Source organism: Rhamphochromis sp. 'chilingali' (assembly GCF_963969265.1).
Source record: "Rhamphochromis sp. 'chilingali' genome assembly, chromosome: 5".
Classification (NCBI taxonomy): Eukaryota; Metazoa; Chordata; class Actinopteri; order Cichliformes; family Cichlidae; genus Rhamphochromis; species Rhamphochromis sp. 'chilingali'.
Genome location: NC_137932.1, coordinates 14,185,190 through 14,201,193, shown reverse-complemented (window position 1 = coordinate 14,201,193; position 16,004 = coordinate 14,185,190). Strand labels below are relative to the sequence as shown.

General features: G+C 42.9%; 1 protein-coding gene across 3 annotated transcripts; it reads left to right on the top strand.

Moving 5' to 3' along the window:
• The first annotated feature begins 2,547 nt into the window (after positions 1-2,547).
• mideasa (mitotic deacetylase associated SANT domain protein a) lies at positions 2,548-15,645 on the top strand. 3 transcript variants are annotated; one of them, XM_080882566.1, is made up of 13 exons: positions 2,548-3,124; positions 3,551-5,280; positions 7,967-8,182; positions 10,007-10,349; positions 10,451-10,517; positions 10,602-10,744; positions 10,842-10,945; positions 11,056-11,131; positions 11,266-11,354; positions 11,838-11,981; positions 13,905-14,033; positions 14,193-14,359; positions 14,629-15,645. In XM_080882566.1, the coding sequence occupies exons 2-13, from the start codon at positions 3,775-3,777 to the stop codon at positions 14,903-14,905; spliced, it is 3,261 nt and encodes a 1,086-aa protein (XP_080738692.1). In that variant the 5' UTR covers positions 2,548-3,124; positions 3,551-3,774; the 3' UTR covers positions 14,906-15,645. The 3 variants fall into 3 exon arrangements, with proteins under 3 accessions (XP_080738692.1, XP_080738691.1, XP_080738690.1); XM_080882565.1 differs by having other exon boundaries at positions 2,548-3,135; XM_080882564.1 differs by having other exon boundaries at positions 2,548-3,139.
• The last annotated feature ends 359 nt before the right edge of the window (positions 15,646-16,004 follow it).

Sequence of the window (16,004 nt, the reverse complement as noted above, 5' to 3'; positions counted from 1 at the left end):
GGCATGGGATTACATCAGGGATGGTCCTGAGCCTTTCTTCTTTGCTATTGTGATGAAGAGGTTAAAGGACAATGTCAGGCTGGAGTTTCCATGGATTGTGATGATTGCAGACCACATTGTCAACTATGGTGAGATTAGGAAGCAGATGGAGGAGAGTGTAAGGAGGCGGCGGTAGTCTCAACATGCACAGAGCAGGGATGGTGGAATGTTGAAGATGAAGCTAACAGGCAGGAGGAAAAGCGGAAGGCCACTAAGGCGGTTCATGGAAGCAATGAAGGAAGACATGCAGAGATTGCAGCTTAAATCTACTGTTCTGTGCAAATGTTGTGATAATGCATCATTTATTAGCTTATTTATTCTAAGCATTTATGATCTAAATCAACAAAACAATGTCAACCTGAAGTGGAGAACAAAGTCCAGCATTTGTCTCCAAAATACTCCAAAAGGGGTAAAAACACAGACTGTGAGGGACTCAGCTGGTTAGGCATGAGGGTAAAGTAACTACAACACAAAACCAGACTGAAAATATAACTGAGCTATCAGACACAAAAGAAAAGGGAACTTAAATACTGGCTGATCACACCAAAGACGCCCAACGGGGGAACTACAACAAAGAAGTTATCTTATAAGAAGTAAATAAAACAGCAACTAGTTTGTCAGTTAGTTTAACTTATCAATAATCTAATGCAAAAAACAAAAACAACTGAATACCAAACTCAAATGTCACGTAAAATAAACAACCTATTTAAAGTAAACATTTCTTGGCCTCCCCTGCGATGACGTGACACTTGGTACATTCCAGTTCCTGCATTTGAAAGAGGTGCATTTTGAAGGCCCATCTTTTCCTCATTTGGGTAGATCTCAGCAGCCAAGTGACCACATTTGTGTGTCTAATATTAAGCTTGACTATTATTTTATTTTTGTGTTCTCTTCTATGAATTTAGTTGATATTTGTATTATGTTTACGTCTTTGTGATTGCTGACTGTATGTGCATGCGATAATACAGGGCCCCACTAACAATGGGGATACAAAAACAAAGATAAAGAGCTGAACATGCAAAAGTTGACTATACATGTGTGCTACAAACAGAGGCATGTGTGTTTGAAACACATGCAAAATAAACACACATCTGTTTCATGAAATCATGACGTGTTCTCATTTATGTGTTTAAATGCAATGAGTATCAAAAACTAAGATAAATAAAGTGTGTTGCATGAGGTCAACAACTGATTATAAAAGTTGTCATCATTATTTGGAATTTCTAGCAGTGGCAGCCCCTCTAAAAAAAAAAAGAACTCTAAGTATACTTGACTTCTCGGATTTCTGACCTTAGCAAACATTTTATTGATGAGTTCTGTTTTACTTGTGAGTCTAAAGTCACGATGATGTCAATATTTAGAATAATGTTGCTATTAAATATAGAGAAGCAAGAAAACATTTACTGCAAGTCGGCTACTATATGAGCATGCAGTGGCTTTAGATTTTCAATCAGAGCCACCTGTCGCTCCTCAAGTTTGTTTTAACAAAAACAAGCAGGTGAAGAACAAAATGTTTGAGTCAAAGCCCCAGAGCCCCGTTCCACATAAACTATATGGGCAAAAGCACTGGGCCGCTTACACATTGCACCTCCAGAAGCTGCTCAGTTGTGGAAACCACAAAGCTCCTAGTGCACAGCTTTTGTCTTGATGCTAATGCCAGAGGAGGTTTGGGGCTCTGTATTTATATTTAATTTATTTTATTTAACCAACAGAGACACACTCTCAGTTCAGCCCCTGGCTTACCCAGTCTGTATGTCTAAGTATCCTTGGGCAAGAGACTGAACTCTCCCGATGCATCCCTTGTAATATGAGTGAGTCTGTGGGAATGTGAGGAAGAACTTAAGGCTTAAAGGGAAAAAAAAGACCCTGCATAAATGTGCACGCGACTGGGTGAACAATAATATTAAGTACAGTCCATTAAACAACCCATTTAAATAGAGAAGATGAAAACTATCTGTCATTGACTTTTCTTCCACCATTCTGATGCGCTGTTTATTCAGTAGGTCATGTTGACAATGTTTGCATGCCAAAATGTAGCTGAGCAGGTGTACCACCAAAGTGGCTGGTGGGTGTAGGTGGGTCTTCTGCATGTGAAAAATGAGGCACAAAATGGTTTGTGCATGCACCCCAGATAATCAGTGTGGTGCCTGCTCGTAAATAACACTGTGGACAGATGCAGATGACGGGAAATGTATTCGTCTCTGGCAGGAAACAGAGAAGCTGCTTAAAATAGGTTTCTTGTTAAAAACATAAACATGGATGAAATGATAAAAGTGAGTAGCTGGGCTTTAAATAACGCGTAATAAGCCCGCTTTAATGAATAAAACGATGAATAAATTCTAATAGAAGAGCTGGGGTTTGTTGAACCAGATGAATTATCCAAACGTAAACCCGGTTGGAGGCCTGATTTTAACCAACAACAAACTGCGTCCGTGTGACGAGCCTCCGATTTCCGGGGAAGCCGCCACTGAGAAACAAACGCACACGGATGCGGCGATGGGAGTGGCCAAACAATCGGATTGGATAACAGGATGTGACTTGAGCTGTTTTGGGGTGAGGCGGTGCGTTTGGAGGTGCACAACTTTCTGCGTGTTTTGCGCAGTTTCGCAGCCTTTTTTTCTTTTTCCGCGCACCTCGGACAAACCGAAACGGCGGCTTTAAACACTCGGAGCTTTCCTCTCAGCGAAAGCACACTGATCTGAGGAAGTGCCCGAGCGGGCCGCTGCACGTTCAGCGTCTCGCGTGTGGGTTTACTTACGTTGCGTGCAGGAGGGGAGGAGGTGGAGGGGGGGAAAGTTGTGGACATGTTTTCCTGGAAGTGTACGGTTTTGCGGATACAGTGTGCAACATTGTAACTACGGCGTTACTGAGCCTGCCCCGGGCCCTGGCCGGACTTTGGAGCGTATTTCCGCGGGGCTGCTCGCTCGCCTGCTCGCCATATTGCGCGCTGTGAAACTCGAGGGAAAGTTGTCAAGAGTTATGACATTTGCTGCGCACGATCCCTTCATGGAGCTGCGCGCAGTTGATCGAAACCAAAGTAACTCCGTGGAGTTGGACACGGGCGACTCTTTGCACCATTGATAAGGTGATCACACGGTGTGTAAGTAATGCTTTTTAATCTGCTGGATTGCCTAAGAGCTCTTCGCTCCTCAGACGCTTCCTTATTGCTCTTTTTTTCTCCTCTCACACAAACATCACTGGCTATCGCTCGGGTGATTGCACGAGCCCCTTCGTTTCCTGTATTTCTTGTTGTGCCAAATGGCAGCTACACTGTAAGCGCCGCCGTGTTGAGGTCTGTCTGTCCCTTCGAAACTTGCAATGCCCTATCTGCGCGCACTCTTTCTCTCTGCTCAATCTGCGTGCAATCCTGTATATTTTCACTTTACTCTAACGGGGCTATCTGCTGGCGTAGGCCTCAATTTCCTCATTGCCAAAGACGACTGAGAGTCGAGTGAAAACTCTGTGTCTTCTAAGAAAACAAAAGTGTCTGACTTCTTCTTTCTATCGTAAGGTCTTGCACCCCCTAAAGAGGATGGACAGCGAGCCTCAGATTTGATTCTTGAAGGAGGACTGCGTGTTCTCCACCCTGTGCTTTCCTTTGGGATTTATATTTCCTCCCAGATACCTCTGTATACACAGTTAAAGAATTTCTTCACCACAAGCAGTGAAAGCGCACTACAGAGGCACCAACTTGCTTTTGCACGCTCACAGATCGGGACTGAAAGCTCTATTACTATGAGTCTTCCTGCTCAAGTAAATACTGACAAGAGTGGTAAGCACCGTGCTGCAGCCATGAAAGAGGCTGTGCAGCACCCAGGGGAGGTTTATTATGGTATGGGACCGCCAGCTTTAGAGTCAAGCCACAGTGACTCTGCCAGCAGCTCTGGTGTTTATAATCAAGAGAAAGGGCCCCAGAGTTTACCGCACTATCAACAGGGTGCTCCAGTAAAATGGATGCACCAGGACTCCTTACAGGCCCCTGGCTGGTCCCAGGAAGTTCCTGTGTCGACCTGGGGACAGAATTTTGGCCCCTACATGAGCGGAGTGAATGTCAGGAATCAGATGACGTTCCACAAGGGAGTCCACGAAGGTGTAGCTCTGCCGATGGGAGGGGAAAATCAGCTGTCCGGACCTGTGGAGGTTTATAGAGATGCCACACAGGCTCCGGCTCAAGGCAGGGGGATCGAGTGGGAACAGCATGCTGCAGCGGCGGCAATGCACCAGGCTCAGCTGCAAGCCTATCAACATGGCCACAAAGGCGTGGAGCTCCAAGGCCAGTCACATGTGCCACCTCATGGTTTGCAGGGGTCCATGCTGCAGCCCTTCCAGGCAACATTTAGACCCAGCAAGCAACAGTTCTCATCTGGCTATTACTCGGTTTTTCCAGCAAACAAGGCAATTCCGAACCTGCCCTACAGTGAGCAGCCCAAAACTCAGCAGCAGCTTCTACACCAGATGCAGCAGCAGCAGCAGCAACAACAACAGCAACAAATTCATCATCACCATCATCACCAACAACAACAGCAGCAGCAGCAACAACAGTTGCATCAACAGCATCAGATTCAGTTGCAGCAGCAGCAGCAGCAGCAACAACAGCAACATTTGCAGCAACAGCAGCACCAAATCCAGCAACATCAAATCCAACAGCTGCAGCAACAAATGCAGCAACAGTATCAGCAGCAGCTCCAGGAGAGACAGCAACAAATCCAGCAAATGCAACAACAGCAGCAGCTACAGCAGCAAAATGTGTCACAGCAAGACACGACACAGCCACAGGTGCAACCAAAACAGCAGCAGACCCAAAACTTCGTCGCTTATCAGCCTGCCGAGCCGCCTCCATCTGAAACTGGGTCCAAAGAAGATGTTCAGTCGACGGAGCCGCAGCAGGAAGCAGAGGCTCAAAGCTGTGACGCGTCAGCCGTTCCTGATCAATGCCCCGAAAAGGCCGGCGCAAATCCCACAGAGCCCGCAAACGCGGCTGCTCCTCGGCGCTCGCGTCGCCTTTCCAGGGAGGGGCAGTCGCCACTGGATCCCCCTTCCACAAACATTTGGTCTCAAGCCAAAGAGCCTCCACCGCCCCAAAACGGAGTAGCGGGTGCGCAGGTTGCGAAAGCAGGGGAAAGCCAAGTGACAACAGGAGGGGTCATCCGTAGGAGAAGGAGAGCATCCAAGGAGATCAACTTGGAAACCCTGGCACAGAAGGCGTCAGAGATGGAGTCCCTGCCTGCAAAAATTGTAAAGGTAAAAGAGAAATGGCTCATTACACTGCTGCTGTAGGGAATATATCAATCATTTATGAGAGTAATATGATTAAAAAAAAAAAAGAAATAAAATACTCTTAGGCTCAGGTTGCTTGAGAGGGAACGGGGCAGGCAGCTCATTTGTGCAAGTGAGAGCAGATTTTCTCATCTGGCAAAGTTGGCAAGCAGCTGTACAAAGAGGAAGGACTCTGTTTCTATGCAGAACTTCCCTATGGTTTACAAAATCCTTTTCTTGGGCTTGTTTACTCGACTCGTGCAGCTGTTGAGCCTCAGCCATTGCGGGCTGTTTTAACAAGTTGCACATCGATACTGCAGACAACGTATCTGGTGAAACCTGAATGTCTGCCGTTCACTGAAGATTCGCCTTTTTGATCTGCTCTCCTCATTTTACTGCTGTATGAAAGATGATACGCTCTGTCGTTTTATTCAGGATATATAATATTTACTTTAATCGTGGCACACCCACTGGGGCCTGCTTCTTTAAGGTTTCTTTAGCAGTTTTTATTTTGTTGTTGTTTTTTTTACATAAACACAAGTCGCAGAAATGAGTAAAACTCAGTCTGAGTCCATTTTAACGCAAGCAAACGGACAGGTAGTCCTCTTCCCTCAGGGGGTTACGAAGCTTATCGAAGGCTTTCTTGCACCGCGCGCACGTTGGAGCAGCTGCATGTCTGCACACCTCCACATTCCTCAGGCCTTTTCCCAGTCATTCAGCAGAGCTAGGGAGGGGCAGCACTGTCAACCTGTATAGCTACACTCCTTTTCTCCCCACTACACGCCAAACAGGTTTAAGGTGGCGATTCACAACCCAGAGCTGTTTCGTTGTGGTTAGTTAAACTGCACTTTGTTTTCTAGGTCAGGAGACGAGACGAGTGTCTTTACTTTTGTTCTTAACTTTTACTAATTATAAATCACAAAACTGATTCATGCTTTAACCCCCACCACTAGAAGCCAGGATTACTCATTTTGCTAGTTTTTCTTTGAGTTAGAATGAGCAGAAATACCAGGCAGGCATGTGGACGTCTCCGAAAGCCTGCCAAAGTATGTGCTTGTAAAGCCCTATGATGAAATTTTATATATTTCTATTTTTATTTTACAGGTGGAATGCACATGTTTTGAAAGAGACTTTAATTTTTCTGCTCTGTGGTGTTTATTTTAAATTTTCATTTTTAATTGATCTCTTAATTATGGCGTTTCAAGCTGATATGTGGTTTATTGGTTGAGGAATTAATTTTGAGGAAAATAATAAGTTACTACTTTATCATTTAGGTGCTTTTAAATCTTAAAAGTAAACTCATCTGCCACTTTATTGGGTACATGTTCCCCTCTATTCTTTAATCCTCTGTGGCATTGATTAAATGAGTTGTCTCAGAGAAATTTGTCCAGATTGACGTGATAGTATCATGTTTTTGTTGTCATTGCTACTTTTTATTCGAATAATATATTTTTGAACTTTATTTGCATTTTTTTTGTGCTTTCTATGTTCACTGGACACTTTATTAGGTACAACTAGATCTGCTAGTGTATGCATAACTAAAGCAAGGTGCTGGAAACATTCCTCAGAGATTTTGATGCATATTGATGTCATGACATAACACTGCAGATTTATCAGCTGCACGTCCATTGCATGAATCTCCAGTTCTGCCACATCCCAAAAGTGCTCAGCCAGATTGAGATCTGGTGGCTGCGAAGGCCACTGAGCTCACTGGGATGTTCAAGAACAGTTTGAGAGGATGGTGCGCTATCCTGTTGTTTACACTAAATTCTGACCTACCACCTGGATGTCGGTGCAGAAACTGAGACTCAACAGACCGGGTAACATTTTTCATCTGTTGTGCAACTGTTGAGCCTGTTTGAGTTGTTGCCTCCGTTTCCTGTCTTAGCTGCCAGGAGTGGCACCCAGTGTGGTCTTCTGCTGCTGTAGCTCATGTTGTGAGTTAAGAGATGCTCTTCTGCGTACCTTGATTGTTATTATTGAAGATACTGTTGCCTATTTAACAGCTCAAAGTAGTCTGGGCATTCTCCCCTGATCTTTGGCATCAACGAGGCAATTTTCCCAGAGAACTGCTGCTCGCAGGATATTTTCTCTTTTTCTGATCATTCTCTGTAAACCCTAGAGATGCTTGTGTGGGAAAATCCCAGTAGATCAGCAGTTTCTGAAATACTCAGACAAGCTCATCTGGCACCAACAATGCCACATTTAAAGTCACTTAAATCGCATTTCTTCCAAGTGGTTGATTTGCACTTCAGCGGATCATCTTAACTGTGTCTATTTGCACCGGGTTGCTGCCATGTGATTAACTGATTGGATATTTGTACTGATGAGCAGTTAAAGCAGCTGTACCTAATAAAGTGGCTGGTGAATGTAAGAAATGTATGTCTGTTGTATCTTGGGGACTTTTTAGTGATTCAAATGTTACAAAAAACAACGAAAGAATAGATATTTCTGTTCAGAAACAGTAATTCTGATTCTTTCTTTCTTTTTTTTTTTTTCTTTCTTTTTTTTTTTTTAAATTGGAGCCGAATGCAAAAAAAGCTCATGTGACCACTTGGACTTCTTCCTCTTTTTATATCTCAATCCCTTTTCCTTTATTTTCCTGCTACTTCCTCAACTCTCTTCTGCCTTTTCTAATCTTCCTGCCTCTTTCCTTATTGTGCCTCAACAGGAAGACGGTGCTTCAAGCAGGCAAGCCACAATGGTGCCCCTGGTCATCCCAGTATCTGTGCCAGTCCACAGAGGTCAAACAGATCCTCAGGGTGGCTGGGCTCAGGGGCGGCCCGGTCAGGGCGAGCGGCCTGCTGCACCATCCGATCGCAAACCTTCTGTCATTGTGGCTCGCCGGCGATCGCTGAGAAGCACCATGACTGAGAGTTTTGCTCAGGTTAGTTCCCTAAGGACGAGAGATTTGAATTGTTTTCCTTTCAGTCACTTTAAAGGGACATTTTTCTTTTTTTGCATACCACGATGAAACATTTACAGCCGTCGTGTTTGTAGATGTTTATTCAGGCTTAGACCACATTGCATAACTACCTTGATACCCCCCTTTAAAATGCAAGTTTGAGCAGTATTGTTAGCAAAGACAATGTCATCCCACCTAGTTACACAAACAACCTCAAAGTTCAACTTCTCATGGGTCGGCTCAGACCTCGCAGTGGTTAAACATTGAGACTTTGAGTCTTTCAGACATCTGCTGAGGAGTAACAGAGATGTGCAACTGAAACTTGGACCAACCCACAATTTATGGACTGAATTAGATGATGTGACTCATTAATTCCAAAATCCTGAACCACATGAACATCATTACAGACTGTAGGTTCACAGTGAAGTCAGATTCAGGAAGTACACTCATCACTGGGCCAGATGATTAAATCTATTTTATGTGTGTAATGCAAAAAAATCAATGTAGGGAGAAGACAAACTCCGAATTGAGCTTAGATATTTTTATCTGGTCGAGTAGGTTTGGTGAAGAGAGGTCTGCTTATTCTTACTGTAAAGCGACACCATGACCCGTTTAGGGCTAAACGTGCCAAAAATACATTTGCAAAATTCAGCTTCAGTGTCTTTTTCAGAATGACTTTATTCATACATTTTCATAACCACATAACCCAGACAGGTCATGAATCTGTCACAGGGCTTGTACAAAAAAAAATGGGTGATCATTCACACATTCAGTTTAGAATCGCAAATTAAGCTAGCATGCATGTCGTTGCATGTGGTTGTGACAGTGGGGTGAGAAGTAAACATTAATGATAGTATTAGGTAGGAGTATTAGTGCAACAACATAAATGTCATTGTTCATTTTGAGAAAACAGTCAAAATACAGAGATTAAAGTTGGCGTTTCAATTACTCATCTATACCCGGCATTTTGTAGAGAGTATAGCAGCCGTGGGAGTTGTTTGACTTCAAACTACAACTTTAATCTCCAAATTTAAAATGAAATGAACAACAATGTACTTTTCCTTAATGTGGTCCTAGTACTTCTTCAGAGGGGATTTTAGCTTGTGCCAGCTCTGATTCTGTTTCTCCGTTTACTGGAGAAACTGGGCGCTGGGATTTCTGGAGTTGCAGCTGAGTTTTATTTATTTTTTGCAAAGTCATAAAATTAAGGCAAGTCCCAGCTGAATGCACAGGCAATTCCTCCAAAGCTGGGCGTTTGACACCAACAGAGAAATGGCACTACAGGCCTGAGAAAATGTTCAGTTGTTCTGTGTGGGACTGTTCCTTTAATTTCCAACAAGGTCCTCAAATGTTGGACATAGAGGTACAAAACTTTATCACATAAGTCTCAAAACACTAGCATAATTTGAATATCAGAAACGGTTTAGTCCAAAAGGATGTTTTAATACAGTTAATGATCTGGACCTGAGATTTAATAATAAATCGGTGAACTTTAAAAACGCCTTTCTAACCTGACTTGTTGTGTAAAATCCATTTACACCCCAGCTGATGAGGCGTTGTCGTCTGTGTGTGGCTTTTCCCTTCTCACAGAGAAACTTAGATTGCGTCACGATAAACCACGTGAGAACGTTCAGTCAGCTTTATGGCCGGTTGTGTCTGATCCAGGAGCAATAAAGGTTAATACAGGAGGAAGGTGGAGGATAGCAGGGAGAATTTATTCCTTGAATATGATCAGTCAGGCGTGAAACCTGCTCATGATTGTTATAAAAAATATAGGTTTGTGTTAACTCTGCTTCTTCCATCCAGGATGAGGAAAGCGATACAGGACTTGATGAGGACGGAAAAGCTAAACTGAAGCGCAGGCCACGTCCCGAACCTCTCATCATCCCTCCCCCCAAACCATCCACCTTCATCGCACCATCCGTCTACTCCAGCATCACTTCCTTTCAGAGCAACCTCCGTTCTCCGGTGCGCCTGATGGACAACCCTCTTACCTTTCCCCCATACACGCCACCACCCATCCTGTCTCCTGTGCGGGAGGGCTCCGGACTCTACTTCTCCACCTTCCTCACTAACATAGCTGTAACCAACCAAATCCTGCCGCCCCCGCCTACGCCCAAGTCTGCAGCTCGGAGCCTTCTGCGTTCCAGTGAGTCTCGTTTGCTTCAGTTCTTTTGCAGTGATATATGTGAGTTACTTGTTTGAATAAATTACTTAACAAGCAAGAGCTTTTTCATTCGCCTCTTCCAGCGAGTTCAGACGTTACGCCGCCTAGCTTCACCTTGAACGCCGAGGCTACACCTGTGAGCCTCGAACCGTGAGTAGCACTTAATAGTAGGTTGTTTGGATGTTTGTTTCTAACTGACGGCTTCATAACTCAGCCCTCTGTGTTGGCATTCAGACGGATCAACATTGGGCAAAAGTACCAGGCAGAAATTCCTGATTTGCAAGATGAAGCTTCTTCCCAGTCCGCCCAGCACAAAGCGGACTTGGTTTGGGTTCCTATTGATGACGCCGCCTTCAAACATGGTGACAAAGAGACCAGTAAGTGTCCATCATAACATGTGACCTACCGACCTCGCTTTTTATTCATACTTTGAGCTTTTTGTCACCATCGACACTCCTCACGTTCTCTTTGTAGTGGAGGATTTGATGAACATGGCATGTTCGAGCGTTTTGAGAGGAGGAGGAACCAATCAGGAGCTGGCTTTGCACTGTTTTCATGAATGTGGAGGAGATTTCCTTGTGAGTAAAGTGACGTACAGATATTACATTATTTACACTACTACTTGTAAGTGTTTCATAGCTTTCAAATGAGGGACATGCCTTTGCTCACGGTGATGCCAACTTTTAAGGAAACACTGGGACGTTTGATGCATCAGGATCCAATTTTCCCCAAAGGCCATCAATTGATAGGTTATCACTACTCAGGTAACAACAACAACAAAAAGAAGCTTTTTATGCTAATTGCTTCAATCAGCTGTCACGTGCTTTCTCTTTGCCTTTCTCTGCAATTTATGCTCTTGCTCACTCGCCTATTTTTACTGCATTTGTTTTCCCCTCAGGCTCTGACAGCTGGACAGCAGAGGAGAAGCGGTTTTTCAATAAGGGGATCTCTGCCTACAGGAAGGACTTCTTTCTGGTGCAGAAACTGGTATGTTCGTTAATTTGACCCTGCAGCAAGAACAACTGTGAATCAGTGGGGGGGAAGAAAGCAACCAAACAAACAGTTGCATACGATTAAATGCACTCTGTGTAGCGTCAATAAATCCTTTGTGCACTCCTCGAGGCATTCACGTAATTGCTTTAATCAAACAAGACAATAATAGTTAAGACGTTCGGTCTTTGCTGCATGATGCCAGATTTAGATGTAATGGAAAATGAGTAAACAGGAAGAGGACGCTCACCTCTCAACACAAAGACGAGCTGCATCTTTAAAAAGGTTCAAAAAGTCATTCAGACTGAAAAATTCACATCCTCTTTGCGACAGGAAATGACTATTTTTATAGGAAATGTGGGCTTTAAAAAAAAAAGCGGTAAAATAAGCTGAGACAGAGTGACTTCTCAAGGATTATCTTACGTATTCTTATTATTCAATAAAGCTTTACATGTGCACGCTTCTCTGACTGTTTTAAAGGTGCGGACTAAGACCGTGGCTCAGTGTGTGGAGTTCTACTACACATACAAGAAGCAGGTGAAAGTTGGTCGCAATGGGATTTTAATGTTCGGCCCTCCTGATTCACCTGTGGAAAAACACGCAGAGGCAGTCGTGGACGTCAAGGTAAGCGCGGTTAAATCTGACCTTTATTTTAAAGAGTCAATATGCAGTCATGGTAATAAAAAGCACATCCTGAATTCTAAGGTGAAGTAATCTGGTCCTTTAATTTGTTGTTTATCAAACAAAAGTTAAACCAAAATGCAGAAGCACTGTGTGAAAAATTACAGCCTCAAGAGGCTACGTGGCAGCCAGGTGCTGCTAATCAAATGCATTTGATTGATTTTGTTAACCTTTATTGGGATAGGGCAGTGGAGAGGAATCGGGAAAGCTGGGTAAGAGAGCAGGAGGAAGACGTGCAATAAATGACTTCAGTGTGGCTTGAAACCAAGGCCTCTTCAACAGCTTCATGGCCATAATTAATAGCGCCACATCTGCTGAAACTCCTCTCATACAAACACACATTAGAGCACAAGCGCCTGATACCAACTGTCAGGCACGTTGGTGGAGGAGTGAGGATTTGGGCTTGGTTTTGCAGTCAAAGTCAACCATGTGAGGCCACTTGTCCAACAGCTTAAGCTTAGAGTTATAAAACAGGAGAACGACCCCAAACCCAGCAGTAAATCTGCAACATCATTTCTGGGTGTTATAATTGTCCAATTAAAAACCCGACGTCAACCTGACTGAAATGTTTTTGCAGGAGCTTGGAGAGCTGTGCATAAACAAATGCCTGCAAACTTTAGTGAACTGAAGCAACACTGTAAAGAAGGGTGGGACAAAATTCCTCCACAATGATGTGAGAGACTGATTAAGTCACAGAAAACAGTTACTTCACATTAGTGCTTCTAAAGGTGGTTAAATAAGCTCTTGAATTATGGGATGCACTCAGCTTTTCAAACACTGCTTCTTAATTTTTGGCAAAATTGTTGTTAAATAAATAATAACACTTTGTAATATGTTGTATTGTTGCTCACCTGAGGTTGTATTTACCTAGCATTAAGTACACCAGGTGTGCTTTAGATTATGTGCTTGTACATAAAACCTTTGAATTGATTGGTGTACTGTTTACCATGACCGTATATGTCAACATTTTTCAACTAATCAAATGGAACTTGAGTGTTTTTAAGAAGGGGTTTCATTGTGTGTGAATACAGATGTCTGCACATGGAGAAATATGCTTTGTGCCACGTCTTTTTGCTGCTATGTTATTTTAAATACACGGCAGCAAAAAGAAACAGACACCCTTCAGCCAGTGGCTTTCTTCAGCATTTCTGATACATGTATTTGTGTGACCCTAAATAAAGCAACCCCTGGACCTATTCTCTGGTTGACAGCAGTTATTTACAAAAGTACCAAAATAAGGATGTGCTCTGGCCACGCAAAATGTTAAGACCACTGGAATCAAGAACGATGAGTTGGTGGTTGTGAGAAAAGAAGGGTTGCACATTAGCTGGTCTAAAAATGTAGAGTAATAATCATATTTGTATATGATTATTACTCTATATAAAGATGTCTAGATCCAATTTTTAATCTAATCCTATCCTTCCCCGTATATAGAGCCTGTTAGTTTGAAACAAGATACCCACTTTACTTCTGATTGGCTGCCCCTCATCTGGGTTCCTTGAATAGAGTAATACATTTTGTGTATCCACTGTTAATGTGCTTTCTTTTTTTTTTTTAGGAAGGGGGGGGGGGGGGGGGGGTCTGGCAACTAAGAAAGCATTTTGAGGAAATCTTGAGAAAGCTGAGTCAAGTGTACCAGGGAGTGGAGGCTGCAAAACTCTCAACAGCTGCGACTTTATTAAGGAAAACCTCTGTTTTTGTTTGTTTGGGTTTTTTTTGGGGGGGGACAATTAAGAAGAAAGACTAGGGTAAAAAAATAAATAACGGGTCCCCTTTAATGAAGAAACAAGGATCTTATTGTCTTGAAGTAATGTTTAAGATTCTGGGTCATAGTCTGCCTAATTTCCCTGGTGGGATTCCTTACAGAGTTCACAGCAGCCGAAGATGACTCAAGGTGAAGCGGATGAGGATGACAAGAAGAATATGTCTTTAGAGCAAATCAATGAGAGAAAACAGCAGGCGAGGGTCGCTCAGTCACTACAGGTTCATGACTATGTAAGTTTCATTTCATAGTTCTTTGATACACATCCTTATCAGTTAATATATTTAAAATAAGGAAAAAACAATATATTTATTTATTTGAAAAAATCTAAATTTTATGAACCATTGGTCTCAACTGTGCTAAAACGCAACCTTCTGTTTCTGCCTCTTCAGGCAGGAACAGTGCTGGTGCTCAAAGAGCCAGATACTGTTCATAAAGAGGCTCATCAGTCTCCAGCACTTCCCAGATCTCGGGCCGAGCCTGCTGCAAAGAAGCCCCGGGTGCCACTGAAGCCCTCGCAGGAACCTGAGCAGATTTTTCCTTGCAAGAAATGCAACAGGTACGACAAAAGCCATCACAGAGATTGGCGTTAATTCCTGACCTGTTAGCATTGTGTTATGAATGTTTGCTCATTCATTATAAGAGTCCAAATAATGCTGGTGATTTTTGGTTCATCTCAGTGTGCTGATCTCTGTGGGGCACAGTGTGTTTAGAAGTTTCCGTGAATTCCGTGATATATTTATTTATTTATTTATTTTTTCAATAGCGCCGCTTTATTCCAAACAGTTGCTATCAAGCATAACGCTGCACCCTTTTCCTCCCTTACAGAGTGTTTTATAAAGTGAAGAGTCGAAGCGCTCACATGAAGAGTCATGCCGAGCAGGAGAAGAAGGCTGCAGCGCTGCGTCAGAAGGAGGAGGAGGAGCAGGCAGCAGCTCAAGCTCAAGCCAGGAAGGCGGTGGCAGCAGCAGCAGCGGCGGCAGCTGTGTCTGCTGCAGAGACCCAGCGGGGAGGTAATGGGAATGGAGCGTCAGAGCAGGCTGAGGCCAGCAGCCAAGAGGACTCATCAGAGGGGGAGGATGACGACGATGAAGACTGGCAGTGAGACCGATATAAAGACGAACATTAATGGGATGGATTGACGTGTAAATAGAGGGGAGATGGTGAACAAATCAGGGAGGGAGGTGTTTAAAAACATGTGCTCCCCTATGAGGAGCAGAATAAGCACAAGATGCTTTTAAAGTCTTCCTGTTGATCTTTTCACTTGTTTCCTGACCTGAACTGTTTGTCTTTGACTGTAATTCAGATTCACACCGTCAGCGTGTAAGCCACACTCCACATTTTCACATTTGTACCTTTGAAATAATCAGTTTGTTTTTTTTTTGTTGTTTTTTTTTTTTTTTTTGTGTGTAAAATGTCCGTGTGCTATGCTTCTGCTTTTGCTAATAGGGCCTTTTTAAATCTTATTTAATTGAACATATGTTAAGATCTTCAATGGTTGTTTGATGAATCAGGATATCTTTCTAGCAATAAAATGAGATCAAGGCAATCATTACTTTATAGTTGCTTCCCTTTAAAGACAGAAGCCATTCTGTTTCAAATACTTCTTACAGGAAAAAAAACAGCGCTGAATTTAGCAGATTTCTATCAGATTTTTAGGTGGGTTGTACACTTATTTTTAAACTAAGGGACCTTTGAAATGAATATGTACAAAAAATATATATATGAGACTGTCATATATTTATGATACTGCATTTTTTTTTTTTTTTCAGTGATTTTGATAATATAAAAAGTAATCATGTCGGCTGTAATGTGACTGGTGAATTGAGAAATGTATTAAAGAAATATATTCTTCTGAGGAGTGGATGGGGTTTTTTGTTTAACCAGCAGATGGCGGCAGAGGTTCAGTGTGATCTGAGAATTTCCCTTCATGGTTACCTGTAGGTGAATGGAAATATTGCTGTTGTCTGATTGGCCTAAGATAAACGTGGCTTAAATTCTATGTAGACCAAGTCAAGATTTATGTCATTTTATATTCCTAAATCATAACATCCTTATACATCTAGTGGGCAAAGAGAGATTTACTTCTAATGCTGTGCTCATAGGTCTTATATGCCAGACAGGCTCCAAAGGCCTATAATTTTAAGATTAAGGGCTGGAAAGCCAACTTGTCTTGAGACGCTAGGGAGTGGTGAAATTTTGCA